The sequence below is a fragment of the Schistocerca cancellata genome, chromosome 3 (assembly GCF_023864275.1).
Source record: "Schistocerca cancellata isolate TAMUIC-IGC-003103 chromosome 3, iqSchCanc2.1, whole genome shotgun sequence".
Taxonomy (NCBI): Eukaryota; Metazoa; Arthropoda; class Insecta; order Orthoptera; family Acrididae; genus Schistocerca; species Schistocerca cancellata.
The window spans coordinates 285874859-285902030 of NC_064628.1; the positions used below are offsets into that span (position 1 = coordinate 285874859).

At 37.5% G+C, this 27172-nt stretch overlaps 1 protein-coding gene across 1 annotated transcript in view; it reads right to left on the bottom strand.

The window, feature by feature from the left end:
- LOC126174958 (lipid droplet-regulating VLDL assembly factor AUP1-like) overlaps positions 1-27172 on the bottom strand; it is an 86959-nt gene that overhangs the window by 23809 nt on the left and 35978 nt on the right. The window contains exons 5-6 of the mRNA XM_049921424.1: positions 18717-18869; positions 15176-15296 (exon numbers count right to left, since the gene is read on the bottom strand). Of these exons, the coding sequence (XP_049777381.1) occupies positions 15176-15296; positions 18717-18869 (274 nt within the window). The remainder of the gene's footprint in view (positions 1-15175; positions 15297-18716; positions 18870-27172) is intronic.

Below are 27172 nucleotides of genomic sequence, written 5' to 3' on the forward strand. Positions count from 1 at the left end.
AGGTCCCCTTTTCCTGCTGCTGAGTCTGGATGATGATATCCCTTGCACATACTTTTCCTTTAATGTTCTGACAGTGCTTCTTAAATGCCAGTCCTGTCAACTCTGATACTCAGACATTTCAGCTAATCATTATGGTTCAACTCCAGACCCTGCTACAGCACTTTCAATTGCCTATGTGCATCTTTGTTTCTAAGAAGGAAGGCACACATTGAGTTTTACACAGATTTGGCTAAGAGAAATTCTCTCCATAGTAGTCAGGTATATCTTCAAGTGTCTGCATCAGTTTCCCTTGCACTTCTGCAATAAATTTTCCTTGTGCAGCCACAATAGTATCAACTGTGTATACAAAATGTCTTGTCTCACTGTTTATAGGCTGATCAACTGTATTGAAATTACATAAAATTGGTGACAGGGCACTGCCTTTGGATAGGCCATTCTTTTGCCTTCTCCATTGGCTATATCTCCCTGGTAGCATCACATAAAAACATCTATTCATAATGAGCCATTCCACTAATTTCATCAATAGGAAATACTCAGTCTTGTAATAAAACTTGACGAACAGCTGTTGTTGGTTGACAGTATCACAGGCAGCCCAGAGGTCTTAGAAAGTGACTTTAGTTATCTGCTTCTGTATGAAGTCATCCTCCACATTTGGGTGAGATTGACTATTTGTCCACAACACAATTTATCAGGCATAAATCCTACTTGTTCTGGTATGATTTTGGTACCTATTGTGACACAAATTCTGTCAAGAACCATTCTTTCAAATGCCTTGTAGACATGACACGGAAGTGGCACAACCCTGAAATTTTGTAGATCTATAGGTTCTTTCCCCAGTTTTAGCAGGGTTACTAATTTGGCTTTCCTCCAGAGTTTTGGAATGTGAAAGACAGTGACAAAACTATTGATGAAATGTGCAATCCATTTTAGGGCTGCAGGTCCAAAATGCTTTATTTTTTCAGTGTAGGTATCATCCAAGCAAGCAGCCTAAATGACGAAAATATTTAAAGCAAAGGAAGCAACTGCAAATTTTGAACTTGTTACTGACAAGAACATTTGACACACTTCGAGAGCCACCAGTATGGATATTTTCTCCCTCTATAATGGATACATACTTGAAGTTCTATAAATATGAAATTATCACCCTGGTGAAACTACATCCCACGTCACTTATCCAAAGAAAAGGCATATTGCTTCAGTGAAAAAATGCTGCATATATGTATGTTTGTTGTTGTTGTCATCGTCCTTAGTCCCAAGGCTGGTCTAATGTGGCTCTTTATGACTGTCCATCCTGTGCTAGACTCTTCATCTCTATATAATCACTGTAAGCTATGCTTGTTTGAAACTGTTTATAAGATTAATGGCAACTCTGCATACATTCCGGTAACACAAAAGCTACAATTTTTACCAGTCTTTTATGTGATATTCTAAGCTTGCTAGCATAAGCTTTACTGGAACTAAGGAGACATTTAATATTTATACTTTTATAACATTGCATCATTACAGTTCCAACTATAAATGAAATTTTGTATGTTAATAAATGCTTTATGACCAGCCTATAATTGCCAATTCACATTTCAATAAATATATCTATGTCAAATTTGCTACTCCCTCTTATCATGTAAGTGATAGCTTTCAATATCATTGTACAAAAAATGAAGGAGAAACAGTTTCATTGGCTCTCTAATGACTGCATGTGCTCCTATTATACTGATAAATTCTTATTGCTTTCCTATATTTTGTTTTTATTTTTTTGTGTAGTGAGAAAAATAATACATAACATTTGTTATAACAATTTAGAGACCTGAAGCTTGTGCATCAGAAGTACGAAGTCAGAATGCAGCTAACATCAATGCACAGTATCTGCAAACTTTGTCAAATCTTTTAAAGATACAGCTTTGCATTTCAGTCTCAACAAGCTGTTAATGTTTATAATGAAATAACGTCTGCCTCAAGAAAAAAAACCATTAGAGACACTAAGATGAATCAAAATGACTAAACTTTTGGAATATGCTACAACATTGGCAACAAATACTTCAATATAGGGTTCAGAAGCTATCAATTTCTTCAAGCTATCAAGCTTCTTCTCTGATACAAAGGTTGTCCTTCATTAAACAGAGGAAAAAGAAAGTAACTCAGCAAACAGGCCCTAAAGATCAAGTAACGCAAACCAGCCACCATGCCATCCTAGCCCGCATCTCGTGGTCGTGCGGTGGCGTTCTCGCTTCCCACGCCCGGGTTCCTGGGTTCGATTCCCGGCGGGGTCAGGGATTTTCTCTGCCTCGTGATGGCTGGGTGTTGTGTGCTGTCCTTAGGTTAGTTAGGTTTAAGTAGTTCTAAGTTCTAGGGGACTGATGACTGTAGCATTTAAGTCCCATAGTGCTCAGAGCCATTTTTTTTGCCATCCTCTGTCATATGGCTGCAGTACGGTTGGGAATGGGATCAGCAAACCACTCTCGGTCACTGTCAGCTTTCAGGCCTTAGAGTCGCAATTTCTCATTCAAGGAGGTGGTCCTCAACAGGCCTAGCAAGGGTGAGTACATCCCAATGCAAGCCAGCCAAGGAAAAGTCTCTCACATTACCAGGAATTTAACCTGCTTCCACCTCATGACAGGCAGACACACTGACCATTTAGCTAATCAGTAAGGGTAATAAGAGGGGTTACCAACACGGAATTAGATTCCTTACTGATAATCCCTTTCATTAGCCTTACTGATGGATACCCGAGTCACAACATTAAACATCCACATTCAGAATTGATATTAGGACAGTTCTGAAAGCTGGCATTTGAAATGGAACTGGGTTTGTTTATAAGTAACTTTTTTGCTAGGAGTCAAGATACATATTTTACACAACACATTTTGGGAAATGACTCCCATTTTCAATCTGCTTTGTTTTGTTGACTTTACTACAATAAATAAAAAATGTGCAATTTTAGTTACTCACAGGCTTCCACAAAACATTTACAATGGACCAGATCAAATGAAATATAAATAAAAACAATGTATCAACAACAACATACAAAAATACAAAATAGCACCCATTTTGTCATGCAGCTGGAGGGATAAATGACAAAATTTAGTGTTGAGAGCAGTTTCAGCCTTGGCACCGCCAATGATGACTCTTACATGTAGCATCAACCAGAAGCATATTAAACAACATTCAGAATAATCTCTTGGCCCATGATGTGTAGCCTGAAATTACTACCACCTACAATGAGAGAACAATGAAGAGTGCCAGATACAACTCAACAGACATCTGTCCTCAAAGAGTTACCTTTCCATGTTAGAATAACATGTTCTCCAACTGGTACAATGCTTACAGACAAACTTTTGTGTGTGTGCTACATAAAATCATAATCACCAGACATGTCCCCCACTGAATTAGTCTGCACTAAAGGTAACTGCCCTTAAGAGTTGTGACAACATCTAGGCCACCTCAGAAGATGACATACCACATGTATATGCTTGATTGCAGGAATGTATTGTAAATTCAGGAGAGTACAGATGGATCTAAAATTCATTCCACAGACAAACTTGTTCACTGATGAATGACACTGTAATTATGAATGTACTACCATTTTAACATACACCTAAAACTACATGTTTGTGGAATCATTCCATCTATATCCACACAATTACTCTGCAATTCACAATTAAGTGCCTGGTAGTGTGTTCATCACACCACCTTCAAGCTCTTTCTCTAACGTTCCACTCTCCAATAGCAGGCAGGAAAATCGAGCTCTTATATCTCTTATTTTATCATGAAATCAAACCATGGAAAATCCAGGATGGAATGTAACAATTTTATGAGAAGGAAAGTTGCTACTCACCATATAGCGGAGACGTTGAGTCACATATAGTCTTTTTGTTGTGCCTATCTGCGACTCAGCATCTCCGCTATATGGTGAGTAGCAACATTTCTTTTCATAATATTGTTATTTTATCTGGATAACTTCTCCCTGGGTAGGTGGGCACCAAAAGAATATTTTTGAAATTTGTGGAGAAAATTAGTAATTAAAATTTCATGAGAGGATCCTGCCACAATGAAAAACGATTTTGTTTTAATGTTTGCCACCCCAACTCACAGATCGTGTCTGTGGCACATTCTCCCATATTTCTCGAAAATACAAAACGAGCTGCCCTTCCTTGAATTTTTCCCAAGTGCTCCACCAGCCCCACCTGATGTAGATCCTACACCACACAGCAATACTACAGAAGAGGCCTGACAAGTGTGATGTAAGCAGTCTCTTTAATAGACGTGTTGCACTTTCTAAGTGTTCTGGCAATAAATCACAGTCTTCGGTTTGCTTTATCCATGATGATATCTATATGGTCTTTCCAATTTATGTCATTTGTAATTGTATTCACTAAGTATTTAGTTGAATTTACAACCTTTAGGTTGAAACTCTGTCTTTAAATATGTCTGCTTGTGTCTGTGTATGTGTGGATGGATATGTGTGTGTGTGCGCGCGCGCGAGTGTATACCCGTCCTTTTTTCCCCATAAGGTAAGTCTTTCCGCTCCCGGGACTGGAATGACTCCTTACCCTCTCCCTTAAAACCCACATCCTTTCGTCTTTCCCTCTCCTTCCCTCTTTCCAGATGATGCAACAGTTTGTTGCGAAAGCTTGAATTTTGTGTGTATGTTTGTGTTCGTTTGTGTGTCTGTCGACCTGTCAGCACTTTCATTTGGTAAGTCACATCATCTTTGTTTTTAGGTATATTTTTCCTTCATGGAATGTTTCCTTCTATTACAACCTTTAGGTTTGTGTGATTTATTGCATAACTGAAATTTAACAGATTTGTTTTAATATTCATGTGGATGACTTCACACTCTTTGTTATTTGGAGTCAATTGCCACTTTTTGCACCATGCGGATATCTTCTGTAAATTGTTTTGCAATTGGTTTTGATCATCTGATGACTTTACAAGATGGTAAATGACAGAATCATCTTCAAACACTCTGAGGGGGCTGCTCACATTGTCTCCTATGCTGTTTATGTAGATTAGGAACAGCAGAGGACCTATAAAACTTCCTTGGGGAACATCAGATATTACTCCTGTTTTACTAAATGACTTTCCATCAATTACTACAACTGTGAAGTTTTTGACAGGGACTTATGAATCCAGTCACACAACTGTGGCAATACTCCATAAGCACACAATTTGATTGGAAGACACTTGTGAGGGACGGTGCCAAAAGCCTTCTAGAAATCTAAAAAATATGGAAGCGATTTGACAACCCTCATAAATACTCATTACTTCATAAGAGCAGCTAGCTTGCTACACCTCACAATAATGATATTTTCTGAATGCATTCTGATTATTTGTCACTAAATTGTTTTCTTCACGATAATTCATGATGCTCAAATACAGCATATGTTTCAAAATCGTACTGCGAATCAACGTTAGTGATAAGGATCTATAATTCAGTGGATTACTCGTATTTCCTTTCTTGGGTATTGGTGTGACCTGTGTAACTTTCCACTCTTCAGGTATTGAACTTTCAATAAGCTAGTGCCTGTATATGATTGTTAAGTATGGAACTATTGCATCATCAGCATACTCTGAAAGGAACCTAACTAGTATACAATCTGGTCCAGGAGACTTGCTTTTATTAAGTGATTTAAATTGCTTCACTCCACCGAGGATACCTACTTCTAAGTTACTCATGTTGGTATAATTCTGTTTTAGTAGTGCTGTCATTGGTGACATCAGCATTTTTATCACACAGTGAAGGTATTGATTGTGTCTTGTTGGTGGTGTAATTTACATGTAACCAGAATCTCTCTAGGTTTTCTGCCAGATTTCGAGACAAAGTTCTGATGTGGAAAGATTAGATTAGATTAGATTAGATTAGATTAGATTAGATTAGTACTTGTTCCATAGATCATGAATACGACACTTCGTAATGATGTGGAACGTGTCAGGTTAATAAAAGGTGTCTATACAAGATATTACATCAGACAAAATATTACATGACAATCAATATATATTTTTTTATGGATCTAATGAGTAGAAGGAGTTGCCATTAAGAAATTCTTTTAATTTCCTTTTAAATGCTATATGGCTATCTGTCAGACTTTTGATGCTATTAGGTAAGTGACCAAAGACTTTTGTAGCAGCATAATTTACCCCCTTCTGAGCCAAAGTTAGATTTAACCTTGAGTAGTGAAGATCATCCTTTCTCCTAGTGTTGTAGCCATGTACACTACTATTACTTTTGAATTCGTTTGGATTGTTAATAACAAATTTCATAAGTGAGTATATATATTATGAGGCTACAGTGAAGATCTCTAGCTCTTTAAATAAATGTCTGCAGGATGATCTTGGATGAGCTCCAGCAATTATTCTGATTACATGCTTTTGTGCAATGAACACTCTTTTACTCAATGATGAGTTACCCCAGAATATGATGCCATACGAAAGCAGAGAATGAAAATAGGTGTGGTAAGCTAATTTACTCAGATGTATATCGCCAAAATTTGCAATGACCCTAATAGCATAAGTAGTTGAACTCAAACGTTTCAGCAGATCCTCAGTGTGATTTTTCCAGTTCAACTCCTCATCAATGCATACACCTAGAAATTTTGAATATTCTACCTTAGCTACCAATTTCTGATCAAAGTCTATATTTATTAAGGGGGTCATTCCATTTACTGTGTGGGACTGTATATACTGTGTTTTGTCGAAGTTTAATGAGAGCCCATTTGCAGAGAACCACTTCATGATTTTCTGAAAAACATCGTTTACAATTTCACCATTTAATTCTTGTCTGTCGGGTGTGATAGCTATACTTGTATCATCAGCAAAAAGTACCAGCTTTGCATCTTCGTGAATATAGAATGGCAAGTCATTAATATATATTAAGAACAGCAGAGGACCCAAGACCGAACCTTGCGGCACCCCATTCTTGATTGTTCCCCAGTTTGAGAAATCACCAGTCTTTTGCATATTATGTGAACTGTTTATTTCAACTTTCTGCACTCTTCCAGTTAGGTATGATTTAAACCATTTGAGCACTGTCCCATTCATACCACAGTACTTGAGCTTATCTAGAAGTATTCCATGATTTACACAATCAAAAGCCTTTGATAGATCACAAAAAATCCCAACGGGTGACTTCCGGTTACTCAGAGCATTTAATATTTCATTAGTGAAAGTATATATAGCATTTTCCGTTGAAAAACCCTTCTGGAAATCAAACTGACATTTTGTTAAAACTTTATTTTTACAAAGGGGTGAAGCTACTCTACAATACATTACTTTTTCAAGAATTTTGGATAAGGCAGTCAGAAGAGAGATTGGGCGGTAGTTGTTGACATCAGACGTATCCCCTTTTTTATGCAGTGGTATAACAACGGCATACTTCAGTCTATCTGGGAAAATACCCTGCTTCAGAGAGCTATTACATATGTGGCTAAAAATCCCACTTATTTCTTGGGAACAAGCTTTTATTATCCTGCTGGAAATGTCATCAATCCCATGTGAGCTTTTATTCTTGAGAGAGTTTATTATCTTCCTAATTTCAGATGGAGAGATGGGTGGAATTTCAATTGTATCAAATGGTGTGGGTAAGGCCTTTTCCATTAACTGCCTTGCTTCTTCTAATAAACATTTAGATCCTATTATCTCTACATTTAAAAAATGATTATTCAAAATGTTTTCAACTTCCAGCTTCTTGTTTATCAAGTTTCCATTCGCTCTGATGGTGATGCCGTGTCATCCTGTACTCTTGGTTGTCCTGTCTCCCTTGTAATAATATTCCAAATTGTTTTGATTTTGTTATCAGAGGTATTAATCTCAGACATGATGCACATGCTTCTGGACTTTTTAATAACCTTTCTTAATGTAGCACAGTAGTTTTTATAATATTTGACTGTTTCTGGGTCATCACTCTTTCTTGTTAGATACAGTTCCCTTTTGTGGTTACAAGATATTTTTATTCCTTTAGTAAGCCAAGGTTTTTTGCATAGTTTCTTATAATTAGATTTAACTACTTTCTTGAGGAAACAGTTTTCAAATTCTCTTACAAGTGTATCATGAAATAAGTTATATTTTAAATTAGCATCGGGTTCCTTGTACACCTCATGCCAGTCTAACTGCTGAAGATTTTCTCTGAAATTTCTAATTGTTGAGTCATTAATTGAATGCACAACTTTGAAGGGTAGTTTTGAATTACTGAACTGAGCTATGTCATATACTGTAACTAGCTGAGCATCATGCTCAGAAAGCCCATTCTCAACAGGACAAGAATTTATGTTTTTAAACCTATCTTGGTCTATAAAAATGTTATCTATCAACGTGCTGCTGTCCTTTACTACCCGAGTAGGAAAATTAATGACAGATGTCAAATTGAAAGAACCGAGCAAGACTTCCAGGTCATTCTTCCTATTACACTCTTTCAATGAATCAAAACTGAAGTCCCCACAAATAATAACTAACTTTCCTCTATCTTACAGATAGACTATTCAAAGCATCTTGCACTGATATTCACACTAAATTCCAAGCTTCCGTAAAACATTGCCAATCTTGGTGATTTTGCATTGTTCTAAAGCTGGTATGCTTTATTCGCTACTTCTGCAGCAGTGTTCTGATCCATTTCATACACCATGGGGTTTCAGTACCATGGCTTACTAATTTATGTGGTATGTACCTCTCAATTGCTGTTGACACTATTTCTTTGAATCCAAATCACATCTGGTCTATGTTTACTCAGATGGGATGAAGTGAAAACTGTCTCTTAGAATGGTGTTAAGTGAATTTTATCTGCTTTTTTAAATAGATGTACTTTGTGTTTACTTTTGATGGGTTTGGATGTTATGGTATTCAGTCTTGCTGCAACAGCCTGGTGGCCACTAATCCCTGTATCCACCATGGTGCACACTATTTGCTCTTATTAGTCGCTGAGAGGTCAAGTATGTTTTCACAACCATTTACACTTAAAGTGGGCTTTTGAACTAACTGTTCAAAATAATTTTCTGAGAAAGCTTTCGGTACAATTTTGGATGTCGTTTTATGCCTAGTCCAGCTTTATACATATATTTTTCCTGACATATAAAGGGTAGATTGATGTGGCCACCAACTATAATTGTGCGAGTGGGTACCCATTCGAAAAAAGACAAGTTTTCTTTGAATTGTTCAGCAACTGCACCAGGGTGAGGGGGTCAGTGAAATAAACCAACTACTAGTTTATTCTGGTTGTCATGTATAACCTCAACACTTTTAAATTCACAGGGTCTAAATACTTCAATTTCACCACAAGGTAAACTACTACTGATGACAATAAATGATTCACCACGAATTGTATTTAATCTATCCTTTCTGAACACAATTAGGTCTTCTGTAAAAATTTCGACTGAACTTAATTCTAACTTAAGCCAGTTTTCTGTACCCGCAATGATTCAAGCTTCAACTGCTTTCTGTTAACACTAGGAGCTCTGCTTCTTTCCCAGTTCAGCTACGGCAATTTACAACTACAATATAGATTGCTGCTCGGCATATATTCCTGCATTTGTGCTGCACCCTTTTAGACAAATAATCCTGAGTTAATAACAAGCATCAAAACAGGTACAGGGATTAATGAACACAGGGTTGTCATAGTGATACTGAATATTGTAACCCCCAAATCCTCCAAAAATAAACGAAAAATATACCTATTCAAAAAAGCAGATAAAAATTCAGTTGACACCTTCCTGAGAGACAATCTCCACTTCTTCCTAATTAATAATATAAGCGAAGACCAGATGTGGCTTGAATTCAAAGAAGTAGTATTAGCAGCAAAAGGGAGATTGATACTAAATAAATTAACAAACGAAGGAGCTGATCCTCCTTGGTACACAAAACAGGTCAGAACACTGTTGCAGAAACAACAAAACAAACATGCCAAATTTAAACATAAGCAAAATCACCAAGATTGGCGATTTTCTACAGAAGCTCGAAATGTAGCACGGGCTTCAATGCAAGATGCTTATAACAATTTCCACAATGAAACTTTGCCTCAAAATCTGGCAGAAAATACAAAGAGATTCTGGTTGTATGTGATGTACGTTACCGGCAAGAAACAATCAATGCCTTCTCTGCACTATAGTAATGGAGATACTATCGAATACAATGCTGCCAAAGCGGAGTTACTAAACACAGCCTTCCAAAATGCCTTCACAAAAGATGGCAAAGTAAATATTCCCGAATTCAAGTCAAGAACAGCTGCCAACATGAGTAACGTACAAGTAAATATCCTCGGAGTAGTGAAGCAACTTAAATCACTTAATAAAAGCAAGGCTTCTGGTCCAGACAGTACACCAATTAGGTTCCTTTCAGAGTATGGTGATGTATTAGGTCTGTACTTAATCATATACAACCATTCGCCTGACAAAAGATCCATACCCAAAGACTGGAAAGCTGCACAGGTCACACCAATATTCAAGAAAAAGTAGTAGTAGGAGTAATCCACTTAATTACAGGCCCATATCATTAACATCAACATACAGCAGGATTTTGGAACATATATTGTGTTCGAACATTATGAATTGCCTGCAACTAGCTCCTCATTCGCATCAAGTGTTGAGTGCTACTGACAAGGGATTTCAGATTGATTCCATATTTATGGATTTCAGGAGGGCTTTTGACACTGTACCACACAAGCACCTTGTAGTGAAATTGCTTACTAATGGAATATCATCTCAGTTATGTGACTGGATTTGTGATTTCCTGTCAGAGAAGTCACAGTTCGTAGTAACTGACAGAGCATCATTGAGTTAAACAAAGGTGATTTCTGGTGTTCCCCAAGGTAGTGTTATAGGCCATTTGCTGTTCCTTATCTGTATAAATGATTTGGGAAACAATCTGAGCAGCCGTCTTAGGTTGTTTGCAGATGACACTGTTGTTTATCAACTAATAAAGTCAACAGAAGATCAAAACAAATTGCAAAACAATTCAGAAAAGATACCTGAATGGTGCGAAAATTTGCAGTTGACCCTAAATAACGAAGTGTGAGGTCATCCACATGAGTGCTAAAAGGAAATCGTTTAACTTCGGTTACACGATAAATCAGTCAAATCTAAAGACCCTAAATTCAACTAAATACCTAGAAATTACAATTATGAACAACTTAAGCTGGAAGGAACACACAAAAAATGTTGTGGGGAAGGCTAACCAAAGACTGCGTTTTATTGGCAGGACACTTAGAAAATGTAACAGGTCTACTAAGGAGACTACCCACACCACACTTGTCCATCCTCTTTTACAGTACTGCTGCGTGGTGTGGGATCCTTACCAGAGAAGACTGACTGAGTTCACCTACAAAGTTCAAAGGAGGGCACCACATTTTGTATTATTGCGAAATATGGGGGAGAGGGTCACTGAAATTATACAGGATTTGGGCTGGACATCATTAAAAGAAAGGCATTTTTCATTGTGACGGAATCTTCTCATGAAATTCCAATCACCAACTTTCTCCTCCGAATGCAAAAATATTTTGTTGACACCGACTTACATAGGGAGAAACGATCACCACGATAAAATAAGAAAAATCAGAGCTCGTACGGAAAGATATAGGTGTTCGTTCTTTCCACAAACTATACAAGATTGGAATAATAGAGAACTGTGTAGGTGGTTCAATGAGCCCTCTGCCTGACACTTAAATGTGATTTGCAGAGTATCCATGTAGATGTAGATGTAGACTGATAACATATCTGTAGTTTCCCCGAGACGCTTTAACCTAAAAAGCCACCCAGTCCCCTCCACACAACCTGTGCTACCCACGTAGCTGCTTCCTGTGTGTACATCTTTAATTATATGAAGTCTACACTGATAGGATATTCATGCTTCAGAAGAGGGCAGTTAGAATAATTGCTAATAACAGCAAATGCCAATTCTGTAAGGATTACTTCATCAAGTATAATTTACTGACTATGTGCTCATTGTATGTTCTTACGACAATTATGACTGTAAAAAGAGGATCAAGAAATAAGTGTAATGAAGTGAGATGTTCATAACTAAAAAACGTGAACCTAGTGCGATTACCATAGGATGCTGAGTAATAAGAAAGCTATAGATCACAGTACTTGTAGCTGGAAAACAATTCTGTAACATTTAGTTTTTATAGATCCATCATATAGATGTGCTACTTAGATGTATTTGTTATATTTATGGCATGATAACGTAAATGTACAAAAATAATGTTCAAGACTGAAATTATTACAGTGGAACCCCTATTTTAAATTTTTGTCAGGTCCTGACTTCAAAATTGTAAAACTGAGAAAATTGCAGAATCAAAGGAGATGTTAAAACCACCAAAATACGAGAAAAAACAAATGCATAAAATCTGTCTCAATGATGAGAATTAAATGTACAATAAAATGCTTATACAATAATTTGGGGTAAAATCACAGATTTGTAACAGCAAACAAAAACTCTCTTTACTGAAATTGTTATCTGGATACAAAGTAACCGAGCTATTTTACGATGTGCTACGACAACCAATTATACCTCAAACCATGCTTCTTTGAGACATCTTTCCTTCATGTTCAACCAGGAAGAAGCAAAAATTTATGAACATTGTGAATTAAACTGAAAATTGTGAATACAGTGAAAGGCATCAGAATCTAACATAGGGTGGTGTGTGTTTTCCTTCTGTAGCCAATGGCAGTTTAATTGGGCCGAGTAGACTTCAAGCTGCATATATATAAGTTGAAACATGTTTTTGAAACAAGGAAACATCTTTCAAAACATGGAAACATCCATCCCTAGTCAGTATAGATCTTGCTGTATTAAGTTTTCCTGGGGAAAGAAAAATTGCAGTGGACGAGGCAGCAGACTGTCAAGTTTTTACCATTGAACCAAGCTGACGGGCTGTTTGTGAAATATATGAAGCAAGCAGTACAAGAACAGCAATAAAACAAGACACTCTGCAGAACACTGCTGCTACATTTGGTAGAATACTGAGAAAACAAAATAAGGTCATTTGTCATATCTTGCTCCAAAACATGAAATAAGTACTCAAGGCTCTGGAATGAATCTCCTACTGACAAAACACTAAGACCAACAGCGTATCTGGTTGAAATTGCTTTCCTTAAATTCTATCTTTTTTTTAAGAAAATGTGAAACTAAATTCATCATCATTAGATGATATCCACGTGAAATTACAGACTCTAAAGCTGTCTTCTATATACAGTTCCTATATGTAGCAAGTTTTTCCCCACCAGTTGTTTTATAGTATGTTTTCCGTCACCAAAGTCAACGATTATATGCATACCAACAAATCTATTTCTTACAACAACTAATACAATTTTATCAACCAGTACCAACTACTGTACAAACTCTCCAACAAAATAATGTAGTAATTTCAAAACCAATTACAAATTCTCTGACAAATGCAACCTTTTTCTGAAAAACTACGAAACAATGAGATATGCTAATGGGTTTCAGATCACAAGTCACATAAATAAATACATAACGAACAAATGAGGACAATGTCTTTCATTGTGTTTGCGTGAACCTTCGAATATTAATAATGCAGCAAGCAGCACATATTACGGTTTCCTCATCTCTAGACATGGTGTGGCAGATAACACGAAAACAATGCAATAAATAGCATTGCAGACGATGCGAATACACTGAGAAATGTTTACTGTAAGTGAAGACAGAAACAGAGACAAGAAACAATGAAGGAAATAATGTTTCCAATACAAACATGTTTCCAGTGGCATTTTGAACGCAACTTCAAACCACTTTTTGCAGTTGTGACGTCACTAGTGGGCTTTTGACTGTAAACTTTTGCGAGCGCTCGTGAACAACCCCTGCATGAACTTTGTGTATTTCAATCACTCATTTCTTTCATAGTGTGTGATATGTGCGCAGTATGCCATTTCAAAGCAATGGCATATCGAAAGTATATCACAAATACCTCACACTTATTATTAAAAGTCAATTAATAAAGAATTAATGATGTAATGCTTCAAGAGATTTTATGATAATTAATGCACAATACTAAATCCTGACAAAAAATCTGTACTGTAATGAATAACACCATGATTAGATGACTTAAGAGGTTATAGATTTGTAACTCAGTGCATGACAATATATTTTTTCAACTTAGCATTGTTATCACGTTCACTGCTTTCGTAATACAGTATATTCTGCAATATTCAATGTTGTTAAACATTACTGTTTGGTTAGAGAAAGAAGGATGAAATATATATTTATCTGTTTATTTATGAATATGTGCTGATTTCTGAGTATGTGGTTAGGAAGGAACATAAAGAGAACAGCTTAAATTGCTGGAAGTGAAATTATGAGCCATATTCTTCCTTGTCACAAATATTTTGCACAAACATATTCCCCTGAAGAGTGGTGGCTACAACTGAGATTCTCCTGTCACTAACATATCAATAAAAAACAACTTGTAATGATTGAAAGATCATTCCTTGTCACCTTCACAGTACCACCATGTTATGATTACACCAGTTCCTGCAAAAAATAGTGTGAAATATACTCAATCCCTCATCATTGCACGGTGAAGCTAAATGTTGCAAGTTGTGTTAGCAATGACAATAGTGGATTACGTCAGCATTTCCTCTCTCATGTCTCCCCTCTCTACAACAGCCTAAAATATTCCCGTAACTCTGCCAGCACCCATGGTGCAAATCATCTGTCTGTTGTGCCACTTATAACTCATTTTGTCATATCAAACGTCAGTAGGAAGAAAACAGGATGAAGTCAAGTGAGACATCAAGTAAGAACTGAGAATCGAGTAATTGTTACTAGCAAGGAACATAAAAATGGAATTTTTAGCATTTATCTCACGAGTTTTTCACAGCGGCTTTGAATTTATGATGTAGAATTGCAAAAAACGTAAAATCAGAGACTGTATATTTGAAGTTCTACTGCATGTACAAATAAAGATTTGTTATCATCATCATCATCATCTCTTTATTATATTTCCCTTCGCCATAAATATTTACTTATCTATACTTCTAATATGTTAGAAGTTCATGAAATACTAATATTTCACAAGACAATTTTGTGAAATATCAAGAGAATGTTAACAACTATATAGGTTCACTTCAGAACAAAACTTTTATGTAATCTATAAAGTACATAAATTAGTTTGATTTTTCTAATGTACGATTTTGGTATTCATTTACAATCACAACCAACACAGGCAAACATTTACCTTATCTGCTGCAGTGCAAGTTGTGGCTGAAAGACCTAGTGCAGCTGCAATTTCTGTCTGCAAGCGCTTGGCAAAGGCAGAGTCATCCTCGTCCTCTTCACGCCTCATCACAGGAAGAAATCTGAATAAGATATACAATTCATCACCTAATATGACAATTACATAATTACCAAGTGATTTTCTGAATGGAAGAAATTTACACAGAAGTATGAATAGTTACTATCAAAGGTCATCACTCATGTGGCAAGAGTTATTTAGATTTTAAAAATTTCCATTTCTATACGCCAGTTATTCATGCAACTAATGTTTCCATATGCAATCTGTTTAATGCCAAACAACATAAGGTGCTACTATAAAACTACTAACACTGAAGTGGGACATTGATGCTTTTCTTTTTATATCTTTGATTAAAACAATCCTTACACTAGCAGTCAGTACACATAGAGGGGCATGGGTCTTCCTCATGCAGAACCACTATTTTCTCAGCTGTCCCATTATTTCTATCTGGTCATTCCTTCACTACCACCTGTATCAATCAGTATTTCAGAATGATCATAGTGCAATATCAAGTGTGTATGCAAGTGCGAATATGTGTGCGCATTTGCCTACATATTTTGCACCAGAATTTGTCATTATCACAATAAAATGAAATCAGCACATTGATGATCTGATTCTAAAACTCCTGTTTGGCCTGTGTTCCACTTAAAATCTTTGTCACTGTGTTGTCCAGCAATCAGAAATTCAAAGCAGACAAATATTGTCAAGCATTCAAAGAAGAATGTATGAAATGTTTGTTCTGCAAATGTTTTTAAATGTAAAGTCATGCAGGGCTCTCTTTAAGAACATTAACATTATAACAATACTGTGTCGTTATGATCACAAAGGCATTTATGGCTAACAGTTCCCAATGAAATATGAAGCAGACAACTATAACACCATTTACACACAGACTTTGTATCCTGTTTTTAGCTGCATGGAGGAGGTATACACTCAAGTGCAAATGCATTTAAGGAGGTGGCAGCAGATGTAACAAGAGTCACTAACACACCAGGAATAAAAAATTAAAGAAAAAACCTTAGCAGTAATTCCTTGTGGACATCTTTATATCCAGAATCTGTAATCATATACACTACTTTTGTAACAGAAATAGAACGTTCCTAATAAAAATAAAGCAATAACCATATATCATTATTTTCCTCTGATAATCCCATATATTCATATAAATATATTAAATAACTAAGACATATTTTAACTATAAACAAAGATACGCTAATATCATGTAAGCAGACTGCTATTAATGAGAGAGTGAAGTTAGCATAACGTACAAGCAATCTAGTAGCAGCTTCAGTCTGCAATGTGAACTGTGGAACAAAGTCTACAGAAATAAGCAAATCAAAATCAATTCATTACATCAGTCACCATTCAGATGGACTGATTGCCAACATAATGAAGAGACTGTATCAGAATGACTTGATGGGAACTGAATGTAGTTACTATAATTAATTAGAATTTTCTTGGAGTGCGGTATCATAGCCAGTTGATACCTCACAGGGGGGTAATCGTTCTGTGTGCAGAGGTTGGCATTATAGGTTTCGCAGTGACAGTGATCAGCACTACCCAACCACTGGCCACATGACTGCCATGCCCCCTGAGCTGAGGCATCACTGGCATCATCAATCACCTGGACATGAGATCGCCTGACTACAGCTCTAGCCAGTTCCTGCCAAGTAGCTCCGGTTAGCAGCAGATGAGGACTGTCATGGTGCAGTCGCAACTTTCTCTACAAAAGTAGTACATAAAAACTGGCCTCAGGACTTATGTTTATTTGTGTACTATGAACAGTTAAAGTTTTTAACTTATACTGGATTTCCCAAGGACTTGTATACACAGTTCGATAAGGATGCTCTATACCAAAGTTACGTATAGTACAAAATTGCTCTCCATGATGGTGTTTTCTCATTCTTTTGATTTCTGCCTTAGAAGCCATGCACTGTCCTGCAGGGCAAGAGTACTCTTTGCAATGAGATATTACTTGGCTGCTTCATGGAGTTTCAATCCTATAGTTCCCCTTCTCTTCTTTTCTTTACAAAGACACAGAAATGCAATACACTGATCCTTCAAGCATGAATTATTTTAGGAAATCATAAGTACAAAGATAGTTCCATCTTGCTTATCAAACAAATAATTGTGACAATATAAATTACATTGATGATATCAGTTTTCCCACTAAATGAGATAAACAAAAGCTTAAAATAAGTCTAGTGAAAGCTACTTCCAACTGATTGACTTCTTTCTTATATTTTCACTTATATCTGAAGTTCGAAACCAAGTTCAACAACTCTGGAAAAAACAAAAAAAAAAAGGAAAACTGACAGAATCAGTCGTATTATTAGAGCTTTCGTAGCTTCTGACTGCAATGTTTTCTTGTCAAATATTTCCACAAACAGCAGTATCTGAATTTTACCAATAAAATCTCTTGTATCAATATTCTTAATGGTAAGTGATCTACCTGAATTATCATCACTTAATCGTTATCCAGTATCATATACTACCAATAAAGATTAAAGGATAACTTGTTAACAAGGAAGACTTACTTGTCCTTTTCCCTAACTGATTATATGTATTCCTTTTTTGCAAGTACAAAGTGTGAATTTAAATAAAACAATAAAATGTGTACATAAGGTAATACAACATACAGGGTGACAATTATTGAACTATATGAAATAAAATTGCCATAACCATTGAATGGTTTGCGTTAGGACATTCAAACTGCATGGTTGGCAATGGGGCATGCTGGAAATTACTAGGCCCACTTTCATTTGGATGAGTTTGTCTGTCAGCCAAATTAGCACATTTGGGAGACTGAGAATCCTCATTTCGTGACTGAGAAGTCTCTTCACCCTCAACGGGTAACTGTGGTGTGCAATGTCCAGTAACAGAATAATCGGTGCGATATTCCTTGATGGCACAGTAACTAGCAAAAGGTATGTGAAGGTTCTGGAAGATGATTTCATCCCCATTATCCAAAGTGACCTAATTTTGACAAGATGTGGTTCACGCAAGATGGAGCTCGACCCCATCAAAGCAGGAGAGTGTTTGATGTCCTGGAGGAGCACTTTGGGGAACACATTCTGGCTCTGCGGTACCCGGGGCCACTGGCATGGGCCTCGACCGGCCGCCACATTCTCTGGATCTGAACACATGTGATTACTTTTGTGGGACTATATGAAAAATAAGATGTACTGCAAGAACCACAAAGCCATTGTTCAGCTGAAAACAGCCCTTCAGGAGACCACTGACAGCATCGAAGTTCCGACACTTCAGCGGGTATTGCAGAATTTCGCTATTCGTCTGTGCCACATCCTTGCTAATGATGGCAGGCATATAAAACATGGCATAAATTAGCCTTAAATATCTGTAGTGATGTTTACATGTGGAATAAAGTGTATGCACCCTGTAGTTTGTAAATAATTTACATTTTTTTCATACAGTTCAATAATTGTCACCCTGTATATGTCATCACTTGAAGCTGCATACTAACATGAGTGTATACATTGTGTAAGGCGTAAAGAGAAACCAGAAGAGATCTGCCCATGTGGAAGATGACAGCAATGTGGGTGCCACATCTGCAAATGCTGGCCGCTTGATTTTCACAGCAACTGGCTGCACAGCACTGAATTCACATGGAGCAAACCTGGAAAAAAAAATTCAGTCTGGCAATATCTAAAAATGAATACATACAACACTATTCCAGCAGTAAGTTACAGAACCTGCAGACAGTGTTTCACTAAATAAATGCTCCTTCAGAAAGTGGCTAGTCTATCTTACTGTACGAAAACACACACACACACACACACACACACACACACACACACACACACACAGAGAGAGAGAGAGAGAGAGAGAGAGAGAGAGATTGTCTCACAAACAGCAAACATCACGAGTATCAACACTGCAACACTGTGGGGTTTATAACCACCTAGCTCCCATAGGAGCAGAAATGTGAGCAAAACTTTGTTTCTTCAGTCCTTGTCATATAGGCTGCCCTGCACAAGAGGGGTGTTGTGTTGTAGTTGTGCAGGCCTGTTTTTCCGCCCCATTTTGCAGGGGCTACTCTTGCAGAAGGGCCTGACTGGGGAGAGGTGGAAAAGGATAGAGGAAATGGAGAGAGAGAGGTGGCTAGAAAAAGAGAGGAGGAGGAGATGGACAGAGAGAGGGAAAAGGGGGGGGGGATAGAGGAGGTACGTGGAATATGCAGAGGTGGCATGAGCATGTGGAAAGAGAGAGAGAGAGCGGGGGGGGGGGGGGGGTGAAGGAGATGCAGAGAGAGGTGGGTGGGGGGAATTAATAATAACAATAACAATAATAATAATCATCCACACCAACTGCACAGCAGGAATGACAAAGTTCAAGGGTGACAGTGTTTGCAGCAACTTCAATGTAAATATCATTGTATTCAGTTTCATTGTATTCAGCTATCAGCAAACAAGAGCCTTGTTTCATTAAACCTGAACTAAGTTGTCCATTTTGTCTGCTCCTCACTCATTATCCTCACAAAAACCTCTATGATACTAAATTATGGGAAACAAGCAGGAGCTACATTTAAGTCACTATCTGCTATGAAGCCAGGTTGCATCACCCAAGTATGTTAAGCAAATACACTGAAGAGCCAAAGAAACTGGTACACCTGCCTAATATCATATAGGGCCCCCACGAGAATGCCAGAGTATCTCAACAGGACGTGGCATGAACTTTAATAATGTCTGAAGTAGTGCTGGAGGGAATTGACAACATGAATCCTGCAGTGCTGTCCATAAATCCATAAGAGCATGAGCTGGTGGAGATCTCTTCTGAACAGCTTGTAGCATGCATGACAGTATGTTCAATAACGATCAAGGGTACACGAGTGGGCCATTGACCAAAAGCCCATATTGATTATGTTTCATTGAATGGTTCATGTGCTGACACTTGTTGATGGTCCAGCATTAAAATCTGCAGTAATTTGCGGAAGAGTTGCACATCTGTTACGTTGAACAATTCTCTTCAGTCGTTGTTGGTCCTGTTCTTGCAGAAGCTTTTTCCGGCCATGCGAAGTCAGAGATTTGATATTTTACCGGATTCCTGATATTCACGGTACATTCATGAAATGGTCGTATGGGAAAATCTCCACTTCATAGCTACCTCGGAGATGCCGTATCCCATCGCTTGGGCGCGAACTATAACACCACGTTCCAACTCATTCAAATCTTGATAATTTGCCATTGCAGCAGCAGTAACTGATCTAACAATTGCACCAGACACTTGTTGTCTTATATAGGCATTGCCAACTGCAGTGCCAAATATTCTGCCTGTTTACGTATCTCTGTATTTAAATATGCATGGCTATCCAATTTTCTTTGGCACTTTAGCGTACTTTCTACATTTTTCAACCCTCTTACATCCAGAATTTCACATATCTTTCCAGCATGTCTGCCCAAGTTTCCCCTCTTCCTTTTTAATGTGATCCCTGGTGCTGGATTGCTTCATAAATTCAAGATGTCAGCCATATCCTTAATTTTAGGAAGACATACCCTGTACAGTCTCATGGTTAGCATTGCAGACTTCACACATTTGAATACTGATGACCACTTAAACCAAGAATAATGGGAACTTCTGGAAATTATAAAAATTTGTGACACCACATTATTTTCAGTAATGTTTTAAGGGGAGTACGTATGGCGGAATTGGTCAAAAAGGGACATTTTCGGATTATTATCTCTTATTAATATTTGATCTCTCCTGAATAATTTGATGCATTATCTGTTGAAAAATTCCAATTGGAAGTGTAGTTTTTATCATTTCAAAGTTAATCGTGCGTGTGTAAAATTATCCGGTCGTTCTGCACTGGCTTGCCTAAGTACCTGTATCTCTTGAACTATTCAATCTATAAGGCTGTGGTTTTCAGCCATTTATTCCTTGAAATCATGTTAATGTTCATGTTAAGAGGTTGGATGCACTGTGTAAACAGAAATGGCGGTATGGCACATGATTTTGTTTATTTACTTTGTGGTTGTCATGTTTCATAAGTTTTGAACTGAAAACATAGTGGTTTGGTGGTTTATTATATGCTCTTATACCTCTTTTCAACATGACGAAAAGATAGGATTGTTTTAAGAAGTGACGTTTCCATGGAAATCAGCATATCACACAATCTGAATCCAGTGTTGATCCTGAAATAGATTTTTCACAGACCTGTGATAAGGACACGCCTACTAGTGCTTCGAAGAGGAAACTTTGGGACCATGAGGATTTATTCACTGACAAAGATCAAAATAGTTTAGGTTATGTTCTTTTAGATTTGAGTGTGTTAGGACAAGTTTTGCAAGATGCTGTGAAGTTTGCAGGCTCTCGACATCATTTTGGACTTCTGAAAAGTGCAAGTATGACTTGTTTGAGAGCAATGTTAGATTCCTGTATGGAATGAGGTGCATTGGGAAAGGATTGCTGCAGCTGAAGTATTATGTGCAAGGCTGAACTTGCCAAACCCACCAACCAGATCAAGTAAGTACACAGAAGTAATTGGTGAATGTGTCACATCTGTTGCTGTTGCTTCTATGAAAGCTGCTGCTAAAGAAGCAGTAGAATCAAATAACACAACAGATGTATCTGTGGCAGTTGATGGCACATGGCAGAAGAGAGGTCACACATCAAAAAAATGCAGTTGCAACTGTCACTCGTGTTGACACAGGTAAAGTTTTAGACATTGAAGTGCTAACTAAATACTGTCATCAGTGTAAATCAGTTGATGAAACAAGAGAAAGCCATAAAGGCTACTGCAGTTGTTTCTATGTTCAGACGTTCACAACAGGAGAGAGGTGTGTGTTACACTGAGTACTTGGGGGACGGTGATTCGGAAGCTTACAAATCAGTAGTGGAAAGCCAACCTTATGGTAATAAGCAGATTGTTAAGATTGAATGTGTGGGCCACGTTCAAAAACGGATGGGAACACGGCTCCGAAAACTGAAGCAGACAAAAGGAAAAGAGAAGTTATCAGATGGAAAGACTCTAAATGGTAAAGGAAGACTTACAGACAAAAACATTGATGAACTCCAGCATTATTATGGAATGGCAATAAGAAACAATACACATGACCAACTAGGGATGAAACGAGCAGTGTGGGCTACATTCTTCCACAAATCTTCCACTGATGATACACCTATACATGGTCTTTGTCCACCTGGTTTTGATTCATGGTGCAAGTACTGCAAAGCTCAGGCAGCAGGTAGCGAGGAACAATTTAGGCACAAAAATAGCATACCATCTGCAGTGATGGAAGCTATTAAACCAATATATAGAGAATTATCTCATCCTGACCTCCGTTCCAAATGTCTCCATGGTCAAACACAAAACCCGAATGAATCTTTCAATAATGTAATTTGGACGAACGGCTGAAAGCAAGGGGAAACTACGGCCGTAATTTTTCCCGAGGGCATGCAGCTTTACTGTATGGTTAAATGATGATGGCGTCCTCTTGGGTAAAATATTCCGGAGGTAAGATAGTCCCCCATTCGGATCTCCGGGCGGGGACTACTCAAGAGGATGTCGTTATCAGGAGAAAGAAAACTGGCGTTCTACGGATCAGAGCGTGGAATGTCAGATCCCTTAATCGGGCAGGTAGGTTAGAAAATTTAAAAAGGGAAATGGATAGGTTAAAGTTAGATATAGTGGGAATTAGTGAAGATCGGTGGCAGGAGGAACAAGACTTCTGGTCAGGTGATTACAGGGTTATAAACACAAAGTCAAATAGGGGTAATGCAGGAGTAGGTTTAATAATGAATAGGAAAATAGGAATGCAGGTAAGCTACTACAAACAGCATAGTGAATGCATTATTGTGGCCAAGATAGATACGAAGCCCACACCTACTACAGTAGTACAAGTTTATATGCCAACTAGCTCTGCAGATGACGAAGAAATTGAAGAAATGTATGATGAAATAAAAGAAATTATTCAGATAGTGAAGGGAGACCAAAATTTAATAGTCATGGGTGACTGGAATTCGAGTGTAGGAAAAGGGAGAGAAGGAAACGTAGTAGGTGAATATGGATTGGGGCTAAGAAATGAAAGAGGAAGCCGCCTGGTAGAATTTTGCACAGAGCACAACTTAATCATAGCTAACACTTGGTTTAAGAATCATGATAGAAGGTTGTATACATGGAAGAACCCTGGATATACTAAAAGGTATCAGATAGATTATATAATGGTAAGACAGAGATTTAGGAACCAGGTTTTAAATTGTAAGACATTTCCAGGGGCAGATGTAGACTCTGATCACAATCTATTGGTTATGACCTGTAGATTAAAACTGAAGAAACTGCAAAAAGGTGGGAATTTAAGGAGATGGGACCTGGATAAACTGAAAGAACCAGAGGTTGTACAGAGTTTCAGGGAGAGCATAAGGGAACAATTGACAGGAATGGGGAAAAGAAATACAGTAGAAGAGGCATGGGTAGCTTTGAGGGATGAAATAGTGGAAGCAGCAGAGGATCAAGTAGGTAAAAAGATGAGGGCTAGTAGAAATCCTTGGGTAACAGAAGAAATATTGAATTTAACTGATGAAAGGAGCAAATATAAAAATGCAGTAAATGAAGCAGGCGAAAAGGAATACAAACGTCTAAAAAATGAGATCGACAGGAAGTGCAAAATGGCTAAGCAGGGATGGCTAGAGGACAAATGTAAGGATGTAGAGGCTTATCTCACTAGGGGTAAGATAGATACTGCCTACAGGAAAATTAAAGAGACCTTTGGAGATAAGAGAACCACTTGTATGAACATCAAGAGCTCAGATGGAAACCCAGTTCTAAGCAAAGAAGGGAAAGCAGAAAGGTGGAAGGAGTATACACAGGGTCTATACAAGGGCGATGTACTTGAGGACAATATTATGGAAATGGAAGAGGATGTAGATGAAGATGAAATGGGAGATACGATACTGCGTGAAGAGTTTGACAGAGCACTGAAAGACCTGAGTCGAAACAAGGCCCCCGGAGTAGACAACATTCCATTGGAACTACTGACGGCCTTGGGAGAGCTAGTCCTGACAAAACTCTACCATCTGGTGAGCAAGATGTATGAAACAGGTGAAATACCCACAGACTTCAAGAAGAATATAATAATTCCAATCCCAAGGAAAGCAGGTGTTGACAGATGTGAAAATTACCGAACAATCAGTTTAATAAGCCACAGCTGCAAAATACTAACACGAATTCTTTACAGAGGAATGGAAAAACTAGTAGAAGCCGACCTCGGGGAAGATCAGTTTGGATTCCGTAGAAATACTGGAACACGTGAGGCAATACTGACCTTACGACTTATCTTAGAAGAAAGATTAAGGAAAGGCAAACCTACGTTTCTAGCATTTGTAGACTTAGAGAAAGCTTTTGACAATGTTGACTGGAATACTCTCTTTCAAATTCTAAAGGTGGCAGGGGTAAAATACAGGGAGCAAAAGGCTATTTACAATTTGTACAGAAACCAGATGGCAGTTATAAGAGTCGAGGGACATGAAAGGGAAGCAGCGGTTGGGAATGGGAGTAAGACAGGGTTGTAGCCTCTCCCCGATGTTATTCAATCTGTATATTGAGCAAGCAGTAAAGGAAACAAAAGAAAAATTCGGAGTAGGTATTAAAATCCATGAAGAAGAAATAAAAACTTTGAGGTTCGCCGATGACATTGTAATTCTGTCAGAGACAGCACAGGACTTGGAAGAGCAGTTGAACGGAATGGATGGTGTCTTGAAGGGAGGATATAAGATGAACATCAACAAAAGCAAAATGAGGATAATGGAATGTAGTCGAATTAAGTCGGGTGATGCTGAGGGTATTAGATTAGGAAATGAGACACTTAAAGTAGTAAAGGAGTTTTGCTATTTGTGGAGCAAAATAACTGATGATGGTTGAAGTAGAGAGGATATAAAATGTATACTGGCAATGGCAAGGAAAGCGTTTCTGAAGAAGAGAAATTTGTTAACATCGATTATAGATTTAAGTGTCAGGAAGTCATTTCTGAAAGTATTTGTATGGAGTGTAGCCATGTATGGAAGTGAAACATGGACGGTAAGTAGTTTGGACAAGAAGAGAATAGAAGCTTTCGAAATGTGGTGCTACAGAAGAATGCTGAAGATTAGATGGGTAGATCACATAACTAATGAGGAAGTATTGAATAGGATTGGGGAGAACAGAAGTTTGTGGCACAACTTGACAAGAAGAAGGGATCGGTTGGTAGGACATGTTCTGAGGCATCAAGGGATCACCAATTTAGTATTGGAGGGCAGCGTGGAGGGTAAAAATCGTAGGGGGAGACCAAGAGATGAATACACTAAGCAGATTCAGAAGGATGTAGGTTGCAGTAGGTACTGGGGAGATGAAGAAGCTTGCACAGGATAGAGTAGCATGGAGAGCTGCATCAAACCAGTCTCAGGACTGAAGACCACAACAACAACAACAACAACAACCAAAAAATGTCTTTGTAGGAAGAAAAACTCTAAGCTTGGGTGTTTGTGATGCCGTGATAACGTTTAATGATGGTGTAAAGGGAAGAATTGGGGTACTAGAGGAACTTGGTATCACTCCAGGTGCCAACACACTGTAAGCCTTTCAGCGAATGGATCGACTTGTGATCATGAAAGCCCAGCATGCAGTAGAGGAAATGACTAATGAAGCAAGAGGCAGGAAAAGAAGGAAGCTTCTAGGTTTGCAGGATAGTCAAGAACAGGATCCAGATAATGCTGATTATAGGCCTGGCTGTTTCTAGAAGCTGGCATGCCTCCATGTGTAAGTTAATATCAAATAAAATGTTTGAACTTGATTTGCCAGAATTAACATTTTTAAAATTATTTGACCCATTATCCCAGGAACTATTGCAGATACATATCTCTAATTTTACACTATGTTACCACTTAGTATACTACAGCTACTGAACCTCCCAAAACATCTCTACCTCTAACGGTTTTTTACTTATGGAAGAAAAAGTGGACTTTTAAAAGAAAATATTGAACAACATTTTTAAAAAATCCTAACTAGCTAATTATTTCCCTGTACATTTTGATTCTGGTTCAGTAATCAGAAAAGGAGTGATACTATACATCCCCAAAATTTCAGATCTCTATCTGTCACAGGTTCTGAGATAATGGGTCATCAATATTGCAAATTTAACACTGTGGGTATAGGACGTACGTACTCCCCTTAAATAAATTTCAGCAATAAATTATATAATTCATGTTTTCCACATCTTTATGTTATGTACTGGTGCACTTTCTAAAATTTTATATCTATAAAAACTGGTACACAACATAATAATAATAATAATAATAATAATAATAATAATAATAATAATAATAATAAAATGCATATTTCTGTGAATTAATCTTGTGCTAAGAAAATTAGTTATAACATAGATGTTGTTATCATGAAAAAAAGTTCTCTTTGTGGAGTGTTGGAATGGTATTAAGAATCAATAATGTGAAATAAACCAGTAAATATTAAGACTGAAGAAAAGTTTCTGTACTAGGAATTAGAAAAATCTGTATCTGTTTTTCACCCACAGACAATAAAGAAATGAGCTTCGTATCATGAACAATTACACAGATGAGTACATCATTTTCACATAACTTTATTATGAACTTCATGAAATTTCTATGTTTATGATAATGTTATAGAAGTATTATAGTAGCAGTGTTCATTGCTAGAAGAGCACATATTTTAATTACATAACTGCAAAAGTGTTCATATCATAAGCAAGCAAAGGAAAGGAAGACATTATACCATCTCTGATTTTTATGCAGTGGAAAGATATGACACCAATCTGTCTCACAAGGACTACTGAGAACTTGCTTGAATAAATGATATACAAGTCACCAAAGTTGTCTGCTCAAGCTACAGCTTTCTCAGTCTTGTTTATGTACCTCAACTGTTTGCCGAGTTGTTAACTTCACTACTTGAATCATTTAATACACCCACAGTTC